The sequence below is a fragment of the Alexandromys fortis genome, unplaced genomic scaffold, assembly GCF_014885135.2.
Source record: "Alexandromys fortis isolate MF-2015 unplaced genomic scaffold, M_Fortis_MF-2015_v1.1 scaffold_303, whole genome shotgun sequence".
Taxonomy (NCBI): domain Eukaryota; kingdom Metazoa; phylum Chordata; class Mammalia; order Rodentia; family Cricetidae; genus Alexandromys; species Alexandromys fortis.
This window is the reverse complement of record NW_026068181.1, coordinates 294114-313637: the sequence shown is the minus strand read 5'-3', so window position 1 is coordinate 313637 and position 19524 is coordinate 294114. Positions and strand designations below refer to the sequence as shown.

The 19524-nt window shown below is 40.4% G+C and overlaps 2 protein-coding genes across 2 annotated transcripts in view; one reads left to right on the top strand and one right to left on the bottom strand.

Moving 5' to 3' along the window:
* The window catches only part of LOC126492622 (olfactory receptor 52D1-like), an 11169-nt gene extending 7365 nt beyond the window's left edge, over positions 1-3804 (bottom strand). Inside the window, exons 1-2 of the mRNA XM_050129153.1 lie at positions 3786-3804; positions 1810-2777 (exon numbers count right to left, since the gene is read on the bottom strand). Coding sequence (XP_049985110.1) covers positions 1810-2777; positions 3786-3804 — 987 coding nt within the window. The remainder of the gene's footprint in view (positions 1-1809; positions 2778-3785) is intronic.
* Positions 3805-12581: 8777 nt separating this feature from the next.
* LOC126492656 (olfactory receptor 51I2-like) lies at positions 12582-13529 on the top strand. Its single transcript, XM_050129199.1, has one exon. The coding sequence runs from the start codon at positions 12582-12584 to the stop codon at positions 13527-13529; it is 948 nt and encodes a 315-aa protein (XP_049985156.1).
* The last annotated feature ends 5995 nt before the right edge of the window (positions 13530-19524 follow it).

Genomic DNA, 19524 nt, shown 5'->3' with positions numbered 1-19524 from the left:
GTGGCAGGACCTCTTAATGAGCTGCAGGGTTTTGCAGCTGAAGCTGAGTCAGGAAGCCTCTCTTAGATGAGAGTGCTTGCTTGCTTCTAACAAGCAGAGGAGACCCGAGAAACTGCTGCTTCCAAGAAAACATGCTTTACTCTTTCCCAAGCTTTTTCAGGCTTTCTGTGGATTCAGTTGTCCACAGGTCTGGGCGCTATCTGTTGAAATAAGGAGCGGCGGGGCTGCGTCCCCAACACCCCGGCCGCTTGGCTAGCTTATGCCCGAAATAACAACACAAGATACCACAATAAGCATTTACTGAGGTGGGGCTGGTTAAATGAGATGTCCTGAATCATGCAGCAAGAAGATCAAGCAGCTGAGATTTAAGCTTCCAGTCACCAGGTTCCAGAGCTTATATTATTTTTTTTTTATCACAAAAGACTAGATAATAAACAGGATACTGTCTACGTCATTGTGTAACCTTAGGTGTTTTCCTGAATTACATCATCTTATTTTAAGTGCAAATATTAGCTGTCATCTTGTTTGAACAGTGTAGGTGAACCTGTAAGTTTTAGAACTGAGATAACTGATCGAGTCTGACTCAGTTCCCTGGAATGTTAATAAGGGGCAACTTTAGGACTGAAATGAACTAGATCTCAAACTAGAAGACTGCAGGAACAATGGGAGGATATTCAGTTTCATTAGGCTTCAATTACACCTTAAACACCATTTACATATTACATATTTGTTCTATAATGTACTTACCACAATAACTCTGTGGAATACAATAATGTTAAAAAAGAGGTAAAGAAGTTCCTACTAATGTTTAGAGAAACAGCAAAACTTCTTAATTTTATCTGCTTATTGAACCTTTACAAGCAATACCCTAAAACATTTCCTACACTTATTGACATATACATTTAATGCCCTAATATGAGTTAGATGCTAATACCTCCATTTAATAACTGACCAAGCTAAGACACATAGGCACTGAGTGTCCTGTCCACAACTACACAATCAGTGAGTAGAAAAGTTTAAGTTCAGGCACTCTGATTGGACACTTTGGACTGTGACTGCTCTCTGAAGGGGTAACATGGCAGAACTCAGATTCAAATTCATTCTAAACTCGTTTTTATTTTCTACTTGAACTCACAGGAGAGTGTCCCTTTCACAAACCCCAGTCTTTTCATAAGGCTGGCAGCTGCCTTCTTTAGTAAGCAGTAGCCACTTTTCTTAGGTAGGGTTACTATTTCTGTGATGAGACACCAAGGCTAAAGCCACTCAGGGAGGAAAGGGTTTATTTCACCCACAGTTCCATATAACAGTCCATTATCAACAGCAGCAAGGGCAGGAACTCTGGCCAGGCAGGAACTAATGGAGAGGCCGTGAAGGGAAGGGGTGCACATACTGGCTTGATTCCCCTAGCTTGCTAACCCAGGACCATCAGCCCAGAAGTGGCACCGCCCACGATGGTCTTGTGTCTCCCCCATCAGTCACAGATGAAGAAAAGCTGGATCTTGTGGAGGTATTTCCTTAACTGAGGTTCCTGCCTTTCGTATAACTTCTGTCAAGTTGACATAAAGCTAGCCAGGACATTACTTTTGAGAGAAGAGTGAAAATATCATTCTTCTGGACAAATTCAGAATTCCTTCAAAACCCCAGTGAAAAAAAATGATCTGTTTAATAAAAGCATTAAGTCTCCACTTCATCTGGTCAATCCTCTTCCTTCCAGAGATTTGATAATATAATACCCAGAATATTTTATTTTTGTTTCCAACCTCTGCTTACACTTCATACCAAGTCCTTTCCCAAATGAAGCAGTCTTACAAATCGACTCCGGATCTCCTTGGTTCTTGCTCCGTAGATAATGGGATTGAGCACGGGAGGCACCAGCACATAGAGGTTAGCCAGGAAGATGTGTACATGCTTGGGAACTTGGTTGTGACCAAAGCGGTGGGTGAGGAAGGAGAAGAAGGCAGGTATATAGAAAACCAGAATGACACCAAAGTGAGAGCCACAGGTACTCAGAGCCTTGCGTTGAGCATCACGGGATGGAAGACGAAAGACAGCCCGGAGGATGAAACCATAGGAGACGGCAATGAGAACTGAGTCCAGGCCCATGGCCAGCAGAGCCACAGTCAGCCCGTAGACAATGTTGACAGTGATGTTGGCACAGGCAAGCCTAGCAACACCCATATGTTCACAGTATGTGTGAGCCATGACATGGTGACCACAGTAGGGCAGTCGCTTCAGCAAAAAGATAAAGGGGGACACAATAACTACACTGCGGACTATCCCAGCAAAGACAATTTGGCCTATGACAGTATGATTGAGAATGGTTGTATATCTTAGAGGGTTACAGATAGCCACATATCGATCAAAGGACATGGCAAGGAGAACTGAGGACTCTAGAGCATAGATGGCGTGGACACAAAACATCTGGGTTAGGCATCCGCCAAAGGAAATCTCATTAGCATGGAGCCACAGAATGGCCAGCATTTTAGGTACAGTGGTAGAGCTGAGAGCGAGGTCAGTGAGTGAGAGAAGGCAGAGGAAGAGGTACATGGGTGCATGAAGCGCACTCTCTGTCCCAATGACAAAGATGAGGGCAGCATTACCAAGCAGTGCTACCAGATACATGACACAGAAAGGGATGGCAATCCAGGGGTGGGCAAACTCCAGCCCTGGGATCCCAGTCAGGAAGAAAGTGACTGGGAGACTGTCACTTACATTGGAGGTTGACGTCCGTCTTGGCACATGAAGGGCTCTATCCAAGGGGTGACGGCATGCCTGCCCTGCAATATTATGTATCAGGGTCATTCACACATTCGTAGGTTGAGAAAATAGTTTGTCACTTGCTCAAGAATCCCTTGAAGCCTCTGATATTACCTCTATTATTCATCAATGCTACTCTTATAGTCAGCACAAGATATGTGTTTATGTTCCTAAATGAATACTTCCTGACTCATGTTGTGAAAAGTCTTGTGTATTATCTAGAGTCTTTTAGCCTGTTCCCTTAGATGGATTTTTCTTCGTTTTCCTCACCCATATCCCCACCCACATCATTTTCAGTTTTCTTTATTTCCCCTTCTATATATTTTTTCTTATTTCAGTTAATATTCCAGGGCACTTCTGTCACTATTATGCTGCTTAGCCGTCTTTAAATTCTCGCCTATTTGATGTGGACTCAATGTTTCTTGTAGGACTTAAACTTGGTTTTATATATCCAGATTCTGAGTTGGGACTTTTCACCCAATGTCAATATTTAATTTTCTATCACTTCCAAGGAAACCATTTTATTCCTTGTTGCTTCCTAATGTCTGAACTTTACTCCGTGTCTGAACTTTGGACCCTCTTCCTACTTGCATTGAGATTTCCAGGGATAACACTGGGTGGTTTTGGCTTACTCTGGTACTGGTCTGTCGTGGTAGAATCTGGCAAGCTGGAATCACTACACACTCCCTCCCCCTCTTTTTGGCTCAGCATTATACCTGTGCAGGATTTCCAACTATTGTTGTGAGAAATCTGCTACTCTGTCAGCATCTGTGGCTGAGAGGATGGGGACAGAGTACAAACACAGTATGAAGGCATATTGAGTTAGCGTCTCACTTGGTTTCACAGCTGGGGCCTCTTCCAAATGTGCCCCAGCTGTTTAAGAATCACTCTGAGTTTTTGAGATCTTGCTTAGACAAACGCAGTTTAGTCAAACTCAGACACCACAAGTGCTGTAACTCTGAGAGGTTTTTCTTTCTTTCTTTAAATCAAATACAGTTTTGTTTTGGAATCTGATTTTAGAAACATACCTGTGCAGGGGGCATCCATTTTGGTAGAGTGTTGATCCCTGCAGTCCTGTGTGGGCTCACAGCCGCTCTGAGATGTATTACATAAATGCAGAGTTGTTGAGAGAGAAAGAAGAGGTACAGCGAATTGAGCAGGTGTGTACCTGTGTTTGAAGCTTTGCTGGAGTGGAAGGTGGGTGTCCTTGCAAATTCAGATGGGTGTGGCTTGAGAGAGTGAGGAGACTCAGGGTTATTCTTGTTGAATTGTCTGCCCCTTTTAAAGTTTTCGGAATTCTCTGAATGTCTTCCGCTCAGCCTGTATTCTGCTCTGCTTTGGTCACATGACTCATTAAGTGAGGTTATTTATTGATTCATTCTGCAATGCTCAGGAGGAAAGACTCCATGTCCTCCTCTGAGGGGACCTGCTGTGTACCTCTTCAGGGAGAAAGAAAATGAGAAGTTGATAAATGAGGAAAGAATTGAGTGAGGAAAAAAATTGCAGTAACTTTTGAAGGGAAGTGGAAATTAACTCTTGTCTGTTCTTTATTCTCTGTCCTGGTCTTGGTCTGTCTTCTTTCCTTGCTTCCATTTTTTTTCTTTCATTCTGAGTTTTCTTGAGTGCCCAGTTACTGTGGTTCCCCAGAATTCTGTGCTCAGGCAGAAAGATTTATGTGAATAGAGTAATAGCAGTCAGTGGTGGTGAGTGCCCTTGTGCCACCAGATGCTGCTTAAAATTCCACAGTCAAAGGGCAGGAAGGATGGTTCAGCAGTTAAGAGTACGGGCTGCTCTTCCAGAAGACCTGGGTTTGATTCCCAGAAATCACATGGTGGTTCACAGCTGTAAGTTCAGTTCCAGGGAATATGATGCCTGCTTCTGACATCTGAAGACACTGCATGCACATGGCACACAGTCATATATGCATGCAAAATATCCATAAACATAAAATAAAAATATGTGCATTCAGCATGCATGGGGCCTACACAGGTCTGAGAGGGGAAATAAAACCAGCCTCCATCCCTAAGCCAGAAACTATCTCTAATTGATAACCACTCACAAAGGAAAATTAATTTTCTCATTTCATCAGTTATTGTACATATGAACAAACATTTCAGAAAACATTTTCCCTAGTTAGATGAATACAGCTTCCTCTTTTCTTTTGAATTACTTTACGTGTCCAACATTAATGAAACTGAATACAGTTCACATTCAGTCACTCTTAATTTTATTTATGTAAAGCAGTACACTGGAAGAATGTGGTTGATATAAACAAATTCAGTGGGAATGACTCTTGCTTCTGCCATGTAGGATGTGTACCATAGTTAGAGGTCAGCAACAGTGTTAGGAACTCTGGGTGTCTGAAGCCTGCACTCCAGACTCTGTGGAAGCGTGTGGTGTGCTGGTGTGAGGAGGATGACTACAACGAAGAAATTGAAAAATCAGCTATTGTTGCTAATGAAAAGTTAGGGGTTTGAGTGATACTACAAAAGAAAGATATGAATGGTAACATCAATCCCTTTTCAGATTGCTCTTCCAGGCTGCCTTCAAGGCCTCTTCATGGCGGAGATAAACAGATTGCTCACTAGCAAAGAAAAAATGTAGACCTTAGGCATCTCAACCAGAGCACAGAGCCTAGTTTTGGAGTGAACAAAAATAGCTTATCAATCACCAGTGATCTTTCTTACCTGTGTGTAGTGGTTTGAACATGTGGCCCCTGTTGCTGCTGCTGCTGACTTAGGTGATGCAGCCTTGCTGGAGGAAGTATACTACTGTGGGCAGACTTTAAGATTAAGAATCCGTGCCTACTTCCAGGTTTCTCTCTCTGTTTCATGCCTGTGAAGATATGAGCATTCAGCTTCCTACTCTTGATGTTATGCTTGCTGTTTGGTGCCATGCCTTCAATTGTCCAACATGGACTCTTGTTCATCTGGAACCATATACCAAAATAAACTTTCTTTTAAGATGCCATTGGTCATGGAGTTTTATCACAGCAACAGAACAATAAGTAATATACTATATAAACATATGTAGAATAAGTTGGGTGTTATTTCATGAGTAAATAAATATGAAACATGTAAAAACTAGAAGTTAGTTAATTTTGTTATCTCTCACCGTGTTTTTTCCATATAATTTGTTGTAGGAAAAACTGTATATTGATAAATATTTTTTTCTAAAGATTTATTATATATACAGTGTTCTGCTTGCATGTACACCTGCATGCCAGAGGAAGGCACCAGATCTCATTACATATGACTCTGAGCCACCATGTGGGTGCTGGGAATTGAACTCAGGACCTCAGGAAGAGCAGCTAGTGCTTTTAACCTCTGAGCCATCTCTCCAGCCCCCTATTGATAAATATTTTATGGGACTAAATTGTTTTAAGATTAGATATAACATTAAAATATTCCATGAATAGTTTTTAATTGAATAATGAGTATCTATGCAATGTATATCTTCTTGAGAATGTGTGATGTGGGACTCCCATCTGTATTCTGTGAATATATTTTATTATCATTAGTTAATAAAGAAGCTACTTTGGCCTGTGGCAGGGCAGAATAGAGCTAGGAAGAAAAACTAAATTGAATCCTGGGAGAAAAAAGGCAGAGTCAGAGAGACACCATGTAGCTGCCAAAGGAAACAGACAACAGATGGAACTTTACCAGGTGAGCCACAACCTTGTAGTGATACACAGAATAATAGAAATGGGTTAATTTAAGAGATAACAGTTAGCTAGAAATATGCATAAGCTATTAGCCAGGCAGTGTTTTAATTAATAGAGTTTCTGTGTGATTATTTCGGGTCTGGATGTGGTTGAGTATAGATTGGGATATACTCAAATCTAAAACTCAGAGGACTTGCTCGAAGGATTTGATCCATGGTTTCAACTTTTTAGGAAAATAATAAGGAAGTGTTGAAAATAAAAAAAAAAAAGGAATAAGAGAGGTTTACCATGATGGGGATTTAGGCTGAAAATATTGAGCAACATTTCTGCATTTTTTCCCCATATTTACATCCTAACCAAAACTTCCCCTCTTGCCCCTCTTCCCAGTCCTCCCCCTGTCTTTATCCACTCTTCCTCTATTGTTTCTCTTTAGATAAAGATTTCATGGATATCAACCAGTCATGGTGTATCAAGCTACAGTGAGACCAGGCACCTTCTCCTTCACTAAAGTTGGATGAGGCAATCAGGCAGGAGGAATGGGTTCCCAAATCAGGCAACAGAGTCAGAGCTATTCCCTGCTCCCACAGCTAGGAGTTCTACACTAAGACCAAACTACACAACTGCAGTATATGCAGAGGGCCTAGGTCTGTCCCATGCAGGATCCCTGGTTGTTGGTTCAGTCTCTGTGAACCCTTATGAGCTCATGTTATTTAGTCCTGTGGGCTTTCTTATGGTATCCTTGACGTCACTGAGTTCTACAATCCTTCCTCCATGTCTTCTGCAGGGTTGCCAATTTTTATGCTCATTTTCTCTTCTCTTTCCTTCTTTTGTCTCCTTTCCTATGTGCTGCATGTTATGGTTTCCATGGACACAAGCCATCTTTAAGGGATTATCAGGGACATGTGCATGCTCCCTGTCCATTAGCCTTCATTTCACAAAATATACTTTAAAATTATTAATATTTTCAGAAAGGGCATGTCTAATCTTGCCAAAGATTTGGGTTCAGTTCTCAGGACCCACATCCAGTAGCTCCTAACTGTCTATAATCTCCAGTACAGGAAATCATACTGCCTCTTCTGTTTTCTGCAGATACTACATAGTGTACATAAACTCACCCAAGAATGCACATATTCATATAAAAATAAACAAATAAGTGAACTATCTGAATACATATGACTAAGAAGGAAAACCATGTGTTTAAAATTTATATTTGTTGTATGCTTCATAATCAGTGACTTATGTCTGAACAAGGCAGAAATAGTGTAATGTAATAAAAACTATAAACAGTTTTTGATACGTGTTTTTCATTTTGTTCTGTTTTATAAGAATGATAAATTCCAGAAAACATCTCTGTCTATCTCCACCCTGCACTTACTCCCTACTCTACATTTAGCACATTGATTAGCTGGCTGGCTATTTGACTGACAGGTGTCTGTTTGTGGAAGCAGTAAACCAGGGAAGAGTCCAAGAGCTGTCATAAGTGACAGCTAAGGGGAGCCAAATTTCTCCATATTGCTGTGAATATTTTTGCTTAGTCAAAGAAAATTAAACATCAGAAGAACACTTACGATAAGAACCTATTATTAAAATTGATGTTAATTTCAATAGCACTTAATAATTTGTTTCAGAAATGTTCAATACCTGCCCAGCACCCTGAAAAGATATGAGTCTTCTTCATCTGTTTTATAAAGACAATATAAAGAGGTGGTTTGATTTTTTTTTTTTAACAAAATAAAAGATAAGACAAGTCCACAGTGCTTTAGAATCACAAACATCTTGGGAGTAAGCAAACATTCTCTGATTGGACTTAAATTCCATTTACAAAATGTAACCTATATCTGGTACTATTATCAGGCTAAGAACCTGTGACTAGACAGGTCATAGGTTCTAGAGGGAAATCTACTACTATTACCCTACTTAAATAAACCAGCTATTAAATAGACTCTTAATGATATCATTATACCCATAGATCAATGCATTGTTCAACCCTCATCAGAAAAACAGATGGCAGTTAATATAGAGACCCACAACTAGCCAGAGAGCAGAGAATCTGAACCAGCAGAGTGGTCTGCTCTGAAGGGACCATCTATATCTCACATCTCTCCCAAGACTCAGAGATCTACTTAGAAAAGGTTTGGAAAGAGTGTAACAGACAGAGGTGGGGGATGACTAAAGATTACTTTCTAGATCCAGGAGGGCGGCTGCACACATAAACTCACACAAGTTGCAACAGCTATAAAAATCTGAACAAGCCCCAATTAGACCAAATCTCAGTAAGGAGAGAGAAGTTTAACACAAAATCCTACCCCTAGTCATGGAGCTATTGACATTTGTTAGCTGCTGGGAGAGGGAGACATATGTTCTCTAAGGTTTAGCCACTGTTAAGTCATCCACTCTTTGGTGAAGACCACACATCCAAGAATTAAAAAGGACACAAAATTAGGTCAGTATGGAAGGGAGTGTGGATCTGGAAAGAGTTGAATATCATCAGAACACATTGCTGTCAAACTGTCAGGGACTAACCTTGACAAAAATACCACTTGCCAGGGTAGGGGCATGGGGATCAGAAAATTTAGTAAAGAGTACGACAAAGCATGTAAAAAAAAATAAAACAGAAACTTAGAATACTACTGGGAGGGAGTTCCAGTGAATACTGAGATCATCAGTGTTTAATTTTCCATATGCTTTTATACCCCAAAAACAAAAGGGGGGGAGGCGACAAAAGACTTCTTTAACACAATACAAAAAACTACTCGAACAGTTAATTGCTTTAACACTTTGAGACATCAAGTCATTAGCTTTCTGCTGTTTAGGCAGTGAAGCCACCCTAGACTAAGTATCCTGAAAACTGCCACTCCCCAGGTAACCTCCTATTACAAAAGAAGAAGCAGAAGTTTGCTTGCATATTCTGACCATCTGTCAGGGTGGTGGGGACCTACCTGTACGAGCCATCTTAATGTCAAAAGAACCAAGTAACCACATCCTGAGTCAGAATGTGCAACCCTGATGCTGTCATCAATTTTGAGGAACCTCCTAATTCTCTGACCATCAGACAAGGTGGAAATAGGCTCACATTTTTGGGCCTCCCCATGAAACCCTCAAAGAATTAATAAAAATTCTACAACCGATACTGATGAGTTTAGGGAGAGGGAGGGACTCATTACTCCTGACAGGAATATGAACTATTACAGGTACTCATATAGTCATAAATTTCTAAAAATAAACCCACCCTATGATCCCTATCTTAGTATATTTCGAAAAGAATGATATCTGCATAACAAGGAGACACATGCAGTCTCATGCATGTTTCAGCGCTCTTTACAGCAATTAAGGTGTGAAATCAGCCCGGGTCCCCAAAAGGTGCTAAATGAAAAATAAAATATGTACCATACATGTACAATAGTATACTTATTCAGCTTTAGAGGAGGGTAAATTCTGGTCATTTGCAGCAAACTAAGTGTAACTAGAAGACACAAAATGGGTTAGTTATTTAGAGTGTGGCTATATTTCTTTCATGCTAGCCAAGGCCTTGGACTCAACCAGATTGGTCTCCAGTTTATAATCCTTTTGACTTAGTTTCCTCATGCTATGATTACAGGTTTGCATTATCATGTCTGTCTGGTATGTGCTGTAATAATTGTAAGTGAATAGTCGAATGCTCTGTGTTTGAAAGCAGCCTTGCCACTTGGTACTAATAAATTTGAGTGTGTTTTGACTTTCTGAGCCTCCAGTTTCTCACGTGTGAAGTGGGAGGATTCCTTGTCTGTGAACTTGGTTGTGAAGATTAAATAAGGCAATGCCCTTAAGCTTTGATGGGGTTCAGAGGACACAGAAAACTCAGGGCATCATTGAGAAGCATTTGTTTCTATTGTCTATGACATTAGCTAGCCTTACAGTAGAGTTTCTACTCCTTACCTGGAAAGGGGTCTTAAAGTGGGAACTAGGCTTGCAAGGAAGGGCTCTGTCTATCTGGAGGTGAGGAAAAATGAATTATATTTGTGTATTATCATTTATTAGAGTTGGTACTTGGATTCTGACTTGACACATTGTTTTCAGGACTCCAGCAGACAGGAGGACAAGCAATAGGTGCATGCAAGCTCTGTTTCACTGGGGGCAGAGGGACTTCCGTCATGTTCTCTGCGCAGAAATTTGAGGCACCCACAGGAATAGACAGTAGTAAACATCAGAATCTTGTGATGAAGAACCTATTCCCAGCAGTGTTTGGGTGAAGACTATTAGGTCTTGTTGTATGCTCTCCATTGCTCAGAAGTTGAGAAGTGGCTTCTCAGAGATTCAGCATGAATATGGGTTCGTCTATATCCTTCACCAGGCCCCATCACAGGTCACCAGGAGCATGAGGCAGGCTGAGGTAGCTCCTTGTAGCTGTGTGCGGTTTTATTTGTCATTCTCACAGTCCTTATTTTCAGTGTTGCTGTTGCTATCTTCCTAATCTTTTGTCTCTCATCTTTCATTTCCTCATTTGACCCTTACCATTTCATATTATTTCCTCTTTAAAAAAAACAAAAACAGAAACAAAAACAGAAAACATTTTTGCTGGGTGGTGGTGGCTCACTCCTTTAAGCCCAGTACTTTGTAGGCAGAGGCATATGAATCTCTGTGAGTCGGAAGACAATCTGGTCTACAGAGAGAGTTCCAGGACAGTCAGGGCTACAGAGAAACCCTGCCTTGAGAAAACAAATAGCACCATTGAGCAAACAAACAAAACCATTTGATTTCAGCCTTTCCTCCTCTTTTTATATTTTTGTCTTTCCAACTCTTTGTCACTTCTTTCTTCACTCTTCTTATTTTGTTCCTTGGTGTAAATACATGGAAAATTACAAAGAAGCAGAAATGACGCTAGCATCAGCAGGGCTACTGAGGCCTCTGCATACTCTCTGGTTACCCAGGATCAGATACGAGTGCTATTCTTTCTCTGCAGAAGCAGGCTTCTATGAAGGCAGTTTTAGATTTCCTTACCATGGAATGTATTTCATGGTGTAATGAGACTAGGGTGTCCAAGAAGTCTGTTCACTTTGGGACAGTCTCCCCTAAAACCAGCAGTGTTCTTTCTTTGCATGATGCTGTCAGGGGTTCATCCCACTTTAATGGTTTCTCTGAGTGTTTCTTGTCTGTCTTTCCTATCTCATCAAAACTAATGCTGCTTCCCAGCAAATCTGCCCTTCATTCATGGATCCTTGGGACTCTTTTCAAAACCCTTGTCCTCCAACATGCAATTTTCTCCTGATACTTAGTATTAATATTTCCTGATACAATGCTTCTGCCACAGAAAACGATCTTTCCTGAGGGTTGTATAGAATAGTAAATATGGAAACTGTATGTTGTTCAATGATGGATGTGTGTGTGTGTGTGTTAATGATTATCTGTGAGACACAGAAATTGATCAGACCCCCCCGAAGGTTTGTAGGTTTGCCATAGAAATGTTACAAAATATTGTTAAGTGTGTTTCTTTCTCGAATGGATGATTATAAAGCATATATAAGAAAACAAAGGTGAAGGGTGTAAAATGAAAGGCTTGTCACTCTCATGATCTCACTGGGCTGGTGTAGGGTAGCATTTATTAGCTTCTACACCTAAAGAAATCTGATATTCTAATAGAGGAACAACAATGGTATGCTATGAATATGAAAGCATGTGATTTTTTAAAATTAATTCATAGGAAAATACTGGGGATTGTGGTGAGTTAGAATTGAAATTATAGTCATGTAGCTTCCTTAGCAAGAACCCTGGGGTGATTTATTTCCTTTACTTGTACACCTATTTCCTTATTTTTCAGGATGGAAATTTAATTTCCAGTAGATCATCTTAGGTCGTGGTTATGAAGTGTGAAGCATGTGGAAGGAGCTGACTGAATGGCCATAAAGATCATATTCAGGGAGCTACTAAGAGGCTGAATGAGATGGCCAGCTCCCTTGGAGAGACTGCCAGTTCCTTCTCCTGAAAGAGCCTGAAAAAGAAGCCTCTTCTCACGGCTAGAGTTTCCCAACTTTTTAGCTCAGTTGCCTTCAGAGGTCATGCATGTGCAGTCATGAACATCCTTGTGTGCTGCCTTTCCCTCTGCAGGGATCGTGGCAGGACTGGACACATGCTGTAGCTTGTATGAAGCACCGATCTGACTGGTGACCAACTACCCTGTCCTCTCATGGGCAACTTCAGGATCAATGCCTCTGAGGCTCCCAGCTTTATTCTGACAGGCTTTCCAGGAATGGAAGACATGGAGGTCTGGCTGTCACTCCCTTTCATTTTATTCTATGCCATCTCCATTGTAGGCAACTCCTTGATCCTCCTCATTGTCAAGGAGGAGCAGAGCTTGCACCAGCCCATGTACTACTTCTTGTCCCTGCTGTCTGTGAATGATTTAGGTGTGTCTCTTTCCACTCTGCCGACTGTTCTGGCTGCCCTTTGTTTCCATGCCCGAGTGATTGCCTTTAACGTATGCTTGGCCCAGATGTTTTTTATACATCTTTTTTCTTGGACAGAGTCTGGCATTCTTCTAGCCATGAGCTTTGATCGCTATGTAGCCATATGCAATCCACTGCGCTATGCTACAGTGCTCACCAATGCCCGAATTGTGGCAATGGGCTTGGGAACAGTCCTCCGTAGTTTTGTTCTCATTGTGGTCTTCCCAGTACTTTTGCACAGACTGCCGTTCTGCCGCCTTCAGAACATCCTCTCCCACGCTTACTGCCTACATGTGGATATGATTAAGCTGGCATGTACTGATGTTTCCCTCAACAGCCACTATGGGTTGTCCATTGTGCTGCTCACCTTTGGCCTGGACTCGGCACTCATTTTCATCTCTTATGTGCTTATCCTTCGATCAGTGCTGGCCATTGCATCTCGGGAGGAGCGCCTGAAGACGCTCAACACATGTGTGTCCCACATCTTGGCTGTGCTCATCTTCTATGTGCCCATGGTCAGTGTGTCCATTGTGCATCGTTTTGGGGCTGGCTTACCTCATGCAGTCCATATCCTCATGTCTACCCTCTATCTCTTTGTGCCTCCCATGTTAAATCCTGTCATCTACTCCATTAAGACAAAGGAGATTCGTAGGAGACTTCTCAAGATGCTTTTCAGGGTCAAGTTGTAACTCTGGCAAAGACAGAAATGGTATGTGATCTAGTGTTGGAAGTATGGATAGCCATGCACCAAAACAGGGTGAAATTAACTTAGGGACATGAGGTGTGTGCTTAAAGTCCTAGGATCACTGCTAAGAAAGAAGTTTAATCTACATTATTAAGCTAGTACCTGCCAACACCATTGGGGTCATACCTAGAACTTAACTTTGTTAACTTTTCTTTGGAGACAGAAAGCAATCTTGTTTTCAAGAAAACCAACAACACTTTTGCCATCACAATAATGAAATGCTATTTTTCCAGAGAAACCAAAAGCTAATATCAAAATACTTGGTGGCTTTGTGAGGCTACCAGGAATGTGCATGAAAAAGATAAAGACACAGATAGGAGTCCCTATGCATTGGGCTGTGTTGTCCATACCATAAAATTTAAAGCGATAGTGGTGTGATACCTGAGGTCTGAATGGTTGCAATGATCTCTTTGACTTTAGGATTCCTTGAGTGTTTTCCCCACATGGGAGAACAGAGGTACATTAGCATTTAGTTTCTGCTCATGGAAGTTGCCAGCCCTTCGCTTATAACTTCAGTGACTTTTCTGTCATGTTTCATAGATATGTTTCTCCTCAAAGAGTAGAACCATTCTGTGGCAATAATTTTGTGACATTCTGCCCATCCACGTTAGACTTGCCATGATTGTTCCATTAAGATAGGATCTGCAAGACTAATAATGAATGAATAAGTGAAGCATGATTGAATAAGGGATAACAATTGAGTAACTAAGAGAAGAAAATAAAATTTGAACTAATCAACAAACCTATAAATCATTGTTTCCTTCTAACAAATTAGAGTTTCGTATTGGAAAATATTTATTAGCTCTCTGAGTTTCTCACTGTTGCAATAAGAGAAAGTGTAAATGAAATTTGAGATTTTAGAGTCTTAATTTTTTTCACATGTAAAATGAATTATCAGTCTTTCATGTATTTAGTTGACTTGTTTTGAAGTAGAAACAAAATAATTTGAGTTATCATTTATATAACAACAAGCATACCTTATATATGCTTATTAATTTCTATTTAATGGTAACAAACACAAGATTCTGTACTGAGTTTTAAAATACAACATGCAGGCCAGTAACTAGGTCCAATGGGTAAAGAAATGAATGGGTCACTAAACTTGACCCATTTTTAATTTGGGGATCTACAAAGTGAAAGGAGCAGGCTGACTCCTGCAAATTGTTCTTTCTGACAGCTATATGACCCTGTGACATGTATGCACCTGTCCCAAGTGTAGACAATTTAGTGTTAAAAAAATCTCTTAAATTATGGTGTGTGTGAGTCAATGTCTAAAGGAATGTTTTGTCTGAACGTTCCTGAATCTTAACCCAAATGGAGCTAACTTCTCGCTACCTGCGTCGTGTTCACACTGCTCTCAGGGACTAGATTTTAACGGCCTCAGTATAGAGCTAATTTGTTTTTTCCATCTATGCTTTGTTCATTGTTCTTCTCTTTCGCCTCCATCACAGGGACTGCAATGCATCAGAGAGCTGCACAGTGAGGAGCGAGTGAACAAATAGTTACATTCTCATCTAGCTGTGTGCCAATAACCTTTCTGGTTGAATTATCACATCCAATATTCTTATTCTAAAATTCATTGTGCTTTGACTAAAGATTAATTTTATATTGAGATTTTATCATAGTGTAAATACTATATACATTACAACTGGATAAAAGTAAACTTTATTTTAAAATATTTTATAACTGCACTTTATATATTTATTTAGAATATACCCTATGCACTACAGTTTATAATAATAGCAATTAACAGAGTCAAATGTGCTTAAGTAAATCTCTTTTAAACTTTCTTTTTATTTATTCTTTGTGTCTCTCACATTGTGAATCTCTATCCCATTCATTTCCCTGTCCCTTCGTATCCACCTTCTGCCCTTGCAACTTCACCCAAAATAAAATAAAATTTAATAGAAAAATAAAATAAAAATAAAAATTAGTCTCATCATGGGAGATGTAGTGTGACACAGGTCACACAGTAAGCCCTTAATCCATCTATCTTTACTTGTAAGTGTCATGGCGAAGGGTCATTGGTCTGAGTCGAAGCCTCTGGTTTGTATTACACTATTGATGCTGGACTCTCACTGAGACTCCTCTTGGTTATCCTGCTGTTGCCCTGTGTTGTGAGATCCTGCAGCTTTGGGTCTGCAGGACCGGTCCTTTTGTGTGTTCCAGCAGATCACAGATGGGGTGGATGTTAGGGTGGGCCACCTCATAACCCTGGTTCTGGGCCTGGGTAGTTGCAGAGTTGATCATCCCACAACCTCTCCCTTGTTACTACCAGGGTGACTTCTCCGGTATCACCCTGGTTAGTTTATCCCTTGCAGCAATGATCAAAGAATGGGGCCAGTTCTCTCACCTGTCACAGGTGGTGAGGGGTGAGAAGGGCATCCCTCCCCTGTGCACATCACTATATGGTAGATGGAGTATGGGCTCAGATTTCCCACTTAACTTCTTGTGGCAGTTCACCTGTACCCCATCATTAGGGTCAACTCTACTGTGCTGCCCAGGCGAAGTGCAGGGTCCACTTTCCGGAGTGCTGTGAATTGGTGCAGTAAAGTTGGGTGTCAATTGTTACACAAGTTCTAATTGGTCTCAATTATAAAAACTTGGAGCCAGACATGGGGCAAATGCTGAAAGCTTAGAGAGAGAAAGGAGCAAGCCATAGCTAACTCTCACCTTGCTAACTCCTTAGTTGAAAAGGGGCCAACTTCCTGTCTCCTCCTGTCTTAGATTCCTCTCTCCACCCAACTTTATCACTTGCAGTCTGTCTTTACAGACCTCCAGATCTCCATGGTTAACTAGTGGCTAGCTCTACCCTCGGGTCTTCAGGCAAGCTTTATTTGTAGAGTACAAACTAGGTATCAGCACACATTTCAAAGGAGTTAAAAGTTTCAATGTTCTCACCACAAGGAGATAATTATTAAAGGTGAATATATGCTAATTCCTTTGATTTGATAATCATACCATATATTTCTCTGTATATTTGCATTAGCACATTGGATTTTACTTCACTTATTTTCAATAATGCATGAAAAAGAAATGCCTTCAGCAAATAAGCATGAACACACAAGAAAGGAACACATATAATCCAGGACACAGGATTTGAGTGTTGGAGAACATCAAGGCAACCCCCTTGATGACAGTTTTATACAAGCATGGAAGAGAAAAGGGGGCTGCAGGGGGTGGTTGTTAGGGGATATTTGTACACTGACTAAAAATGTATCACTGTGACTGGGTATAATAACAAGCTGAAGGGCCAATAACTAGGCAGGAGGTATAGGTGGGACTTCAGGGCAGAGAAAGAACTCTGGGAAGAAGTAAACAGAGTCATCATCCAGATGTGGGGGAAGCAGTATGAGCAGAACTGAGAGATGAGGTAACAAGACATGTGGCAGAACACAGATTAAAATAAATTTAAGTTATAAGAGATAGTGATACAAGCCTAAGCTATGTCTGAGCCTTCATAATAATGAGTCTCTGTGTTGTCATTTGAAAGCTGGTTGCCCAAAGAACAATCCAACTATAGGTGGTTGTCAAGAAATTAAAAAAAGTCTTTGATTGAAGAGTAATCTGATGACGTGTGTATTCAGATTAAAGGAAGTGACAAACTCAATATTATAATAATACCAGATTTGAACATTTCCAGACTCCCTCTTTCATAGCTATTAGAGGAATTAAACTCAGGCAAGTTTTCTTCAACTTAGTTTTATCTTAGACCCTATTTCATTATGGTTTTTCTTCTTAAATCACCACAACTACTAATCTCAAATTCACTTTTAGCTTATGATTTTACATTTTGTGTTAGAAGAATATTGCTGAAAGAGAGATACTCTCAATTTCCTAATAATAAGTTTGTGTGTATCTTCTTTTCTCTATTTATAGCAGTGGTGAAAGTGTCCCCAGTCTCTAAATTGTTTGGCCTCACTGTTGCCACCACCCACAGCCCTTATAAGTTAATGTGAACAAATTCCCTGCTCTTTCATCCCTTGTATCACCCTTTCCCCACTTCAGTATTCTCTCCACTATATTTATATTGTCAGATCTTCTGGAAATAATCCTTTATTCTTTGTCTGTCCTCTTCCTTTTGCCTTAAGCTCACTCTATTAGTTTTCTGTTGCAGCCACAAGAAATGTGTCTACACTCAGTATCTTAAAACAAGACTCTTATATGTTTTATAGGTCATAAACTATGGGGAATAACCTACTTTTAAGGCATCTGGTATGTTTCATTTCCTCTTGGTTATGAGACTGGGGTTCTCTTCCCTTTTCCCTCAAAGCTGCCTTCAGTAACGCCCATGCTTTCCCATTTGTCTCCTGCAGATAAAGATGCACTGAGTGCCTCCTATACTCAAGCCTCTACTTATGTACTGTATCTTTGCTTCTTTACTTTAAAAACATATTATGAGTTCAAGAACCTATCATGTACTTAGTTTTATATCATTAATTCCATCCAAAAGTAACAGAACAAAAATATTATCTTAGTAACCATAATCTTAATTACACATGTAAAATTAACTTTTGACAGAAAACATAGCATACTCATGGGTTAAAAAATGGGGACATCTTTTGAGAGATATTTTGCCTATTATGCTGACATCAATAATAATTTTCATGGAGAGTCAAGCATACTACATATGTAACTAATTTCCAGTCTCCTCAAGAAAGGATTCTGTGCATGTTGAAATAAGTGCTAATACTGCATCGAACTTTACACTAGTAATAATCTTTTGTTATTCTACATTATTCCTTTAATATGTACCTGCAGGTGTATTTGCAAAAGGGAGCATGTAAATCATTCTGTAGTCTTCAGTCAGCATCCATTTCCTATTAGAACTTAATGCAGAAATGTATACACCAAGACTAACCTCACTGAGTGCTACACGGCAGCCAGTAGGCTCAATTCTTTCTCATATTCTTTTTTATCACTCCAGTAATTCTATGATATATTACTATATCTATTTATAGGTGAAAATGAAGCTATGCAGGGAGAGGTTGGATATTTTCTTGAACAGAAAGTAGAATATAGATTAAAGTTCAAGCCATTTAATTTCTTCATCTTTATTTCATCTACGAATCCCTATTACCTTAATGTTTGCCCAATAGCAGTTATTCCAAAGATGTCTGGGAAGAAAAGAACACAGTGAAGCACCTCAACACCTTACTAAGAAAACATTTTCTATGATATGATGTGTATCCACACTCTGTGCCCGACCAGCCGTGTGTACTAGAGCTTCCCCCAGGGTTCAGAACAGCTTCTTTCATGATCAGGCATGATTTTCATGTGTCCTGATCGAGTTAAATGTTGAAGCTTATGTGTTTGAGTTCTGTTTAAAGGATTTAGCATTTTTGGTAGATACTGACTAGAAGTGTGCTTGTGTGAACACATACACACACACACACATACACACTCACACTGGTGGGCTGGCCATAAATTGAAGTGGAAGATTTAGATTTGAAGAATACATTATTATCAAGCTACAAAAAATTAGGGAGTCATTTTCACTCACTTCTGTGAATGAGGAATAAGGCCCAGTCTTCTTGCAGATCTTCTCTAATTCTGATTGTTTCTGCTCTGGCATAACCCCAAGAGAGATGAGATGCTGAGTCCAGCATGCACGGCTGCTGTGGATATTATGTATTCCCAGAAGCCCATGAGCACCTGAGCTGGTCAGAACCTGAGGGACTTTCCAGATGCAATCATATAGCTCTCAGCGCAGAGTTGAAAGAAGCAGCCGGGGATCTTGGAGAGGGGATACAGGTTCCCAGAACTGCTCTTTCTTTTTTTTTTTTTTTAATTTATTTATTTATTTATTAAAATTTCTGTCTCTTCCCCACCGCCGCCTCCCCTTTCCCTCCCCCTCCCCCAACCAAGCCCCCCTCCCTCGTCAGCCCAAAAAGCAATCAGGGTTCTCTGCCCTGTGGGAAGTCCAAGGACCACCCACC

Excerpts from the sequence above, each read along its gene's own strand:
- LOC126492656 (XM_050129199.1), top strand. The coding sequence starts at position 12,582 with ATGGGCAACTTCAGGATCAATGCCTCTGAGGCTCCCAGCTTTATTCTG.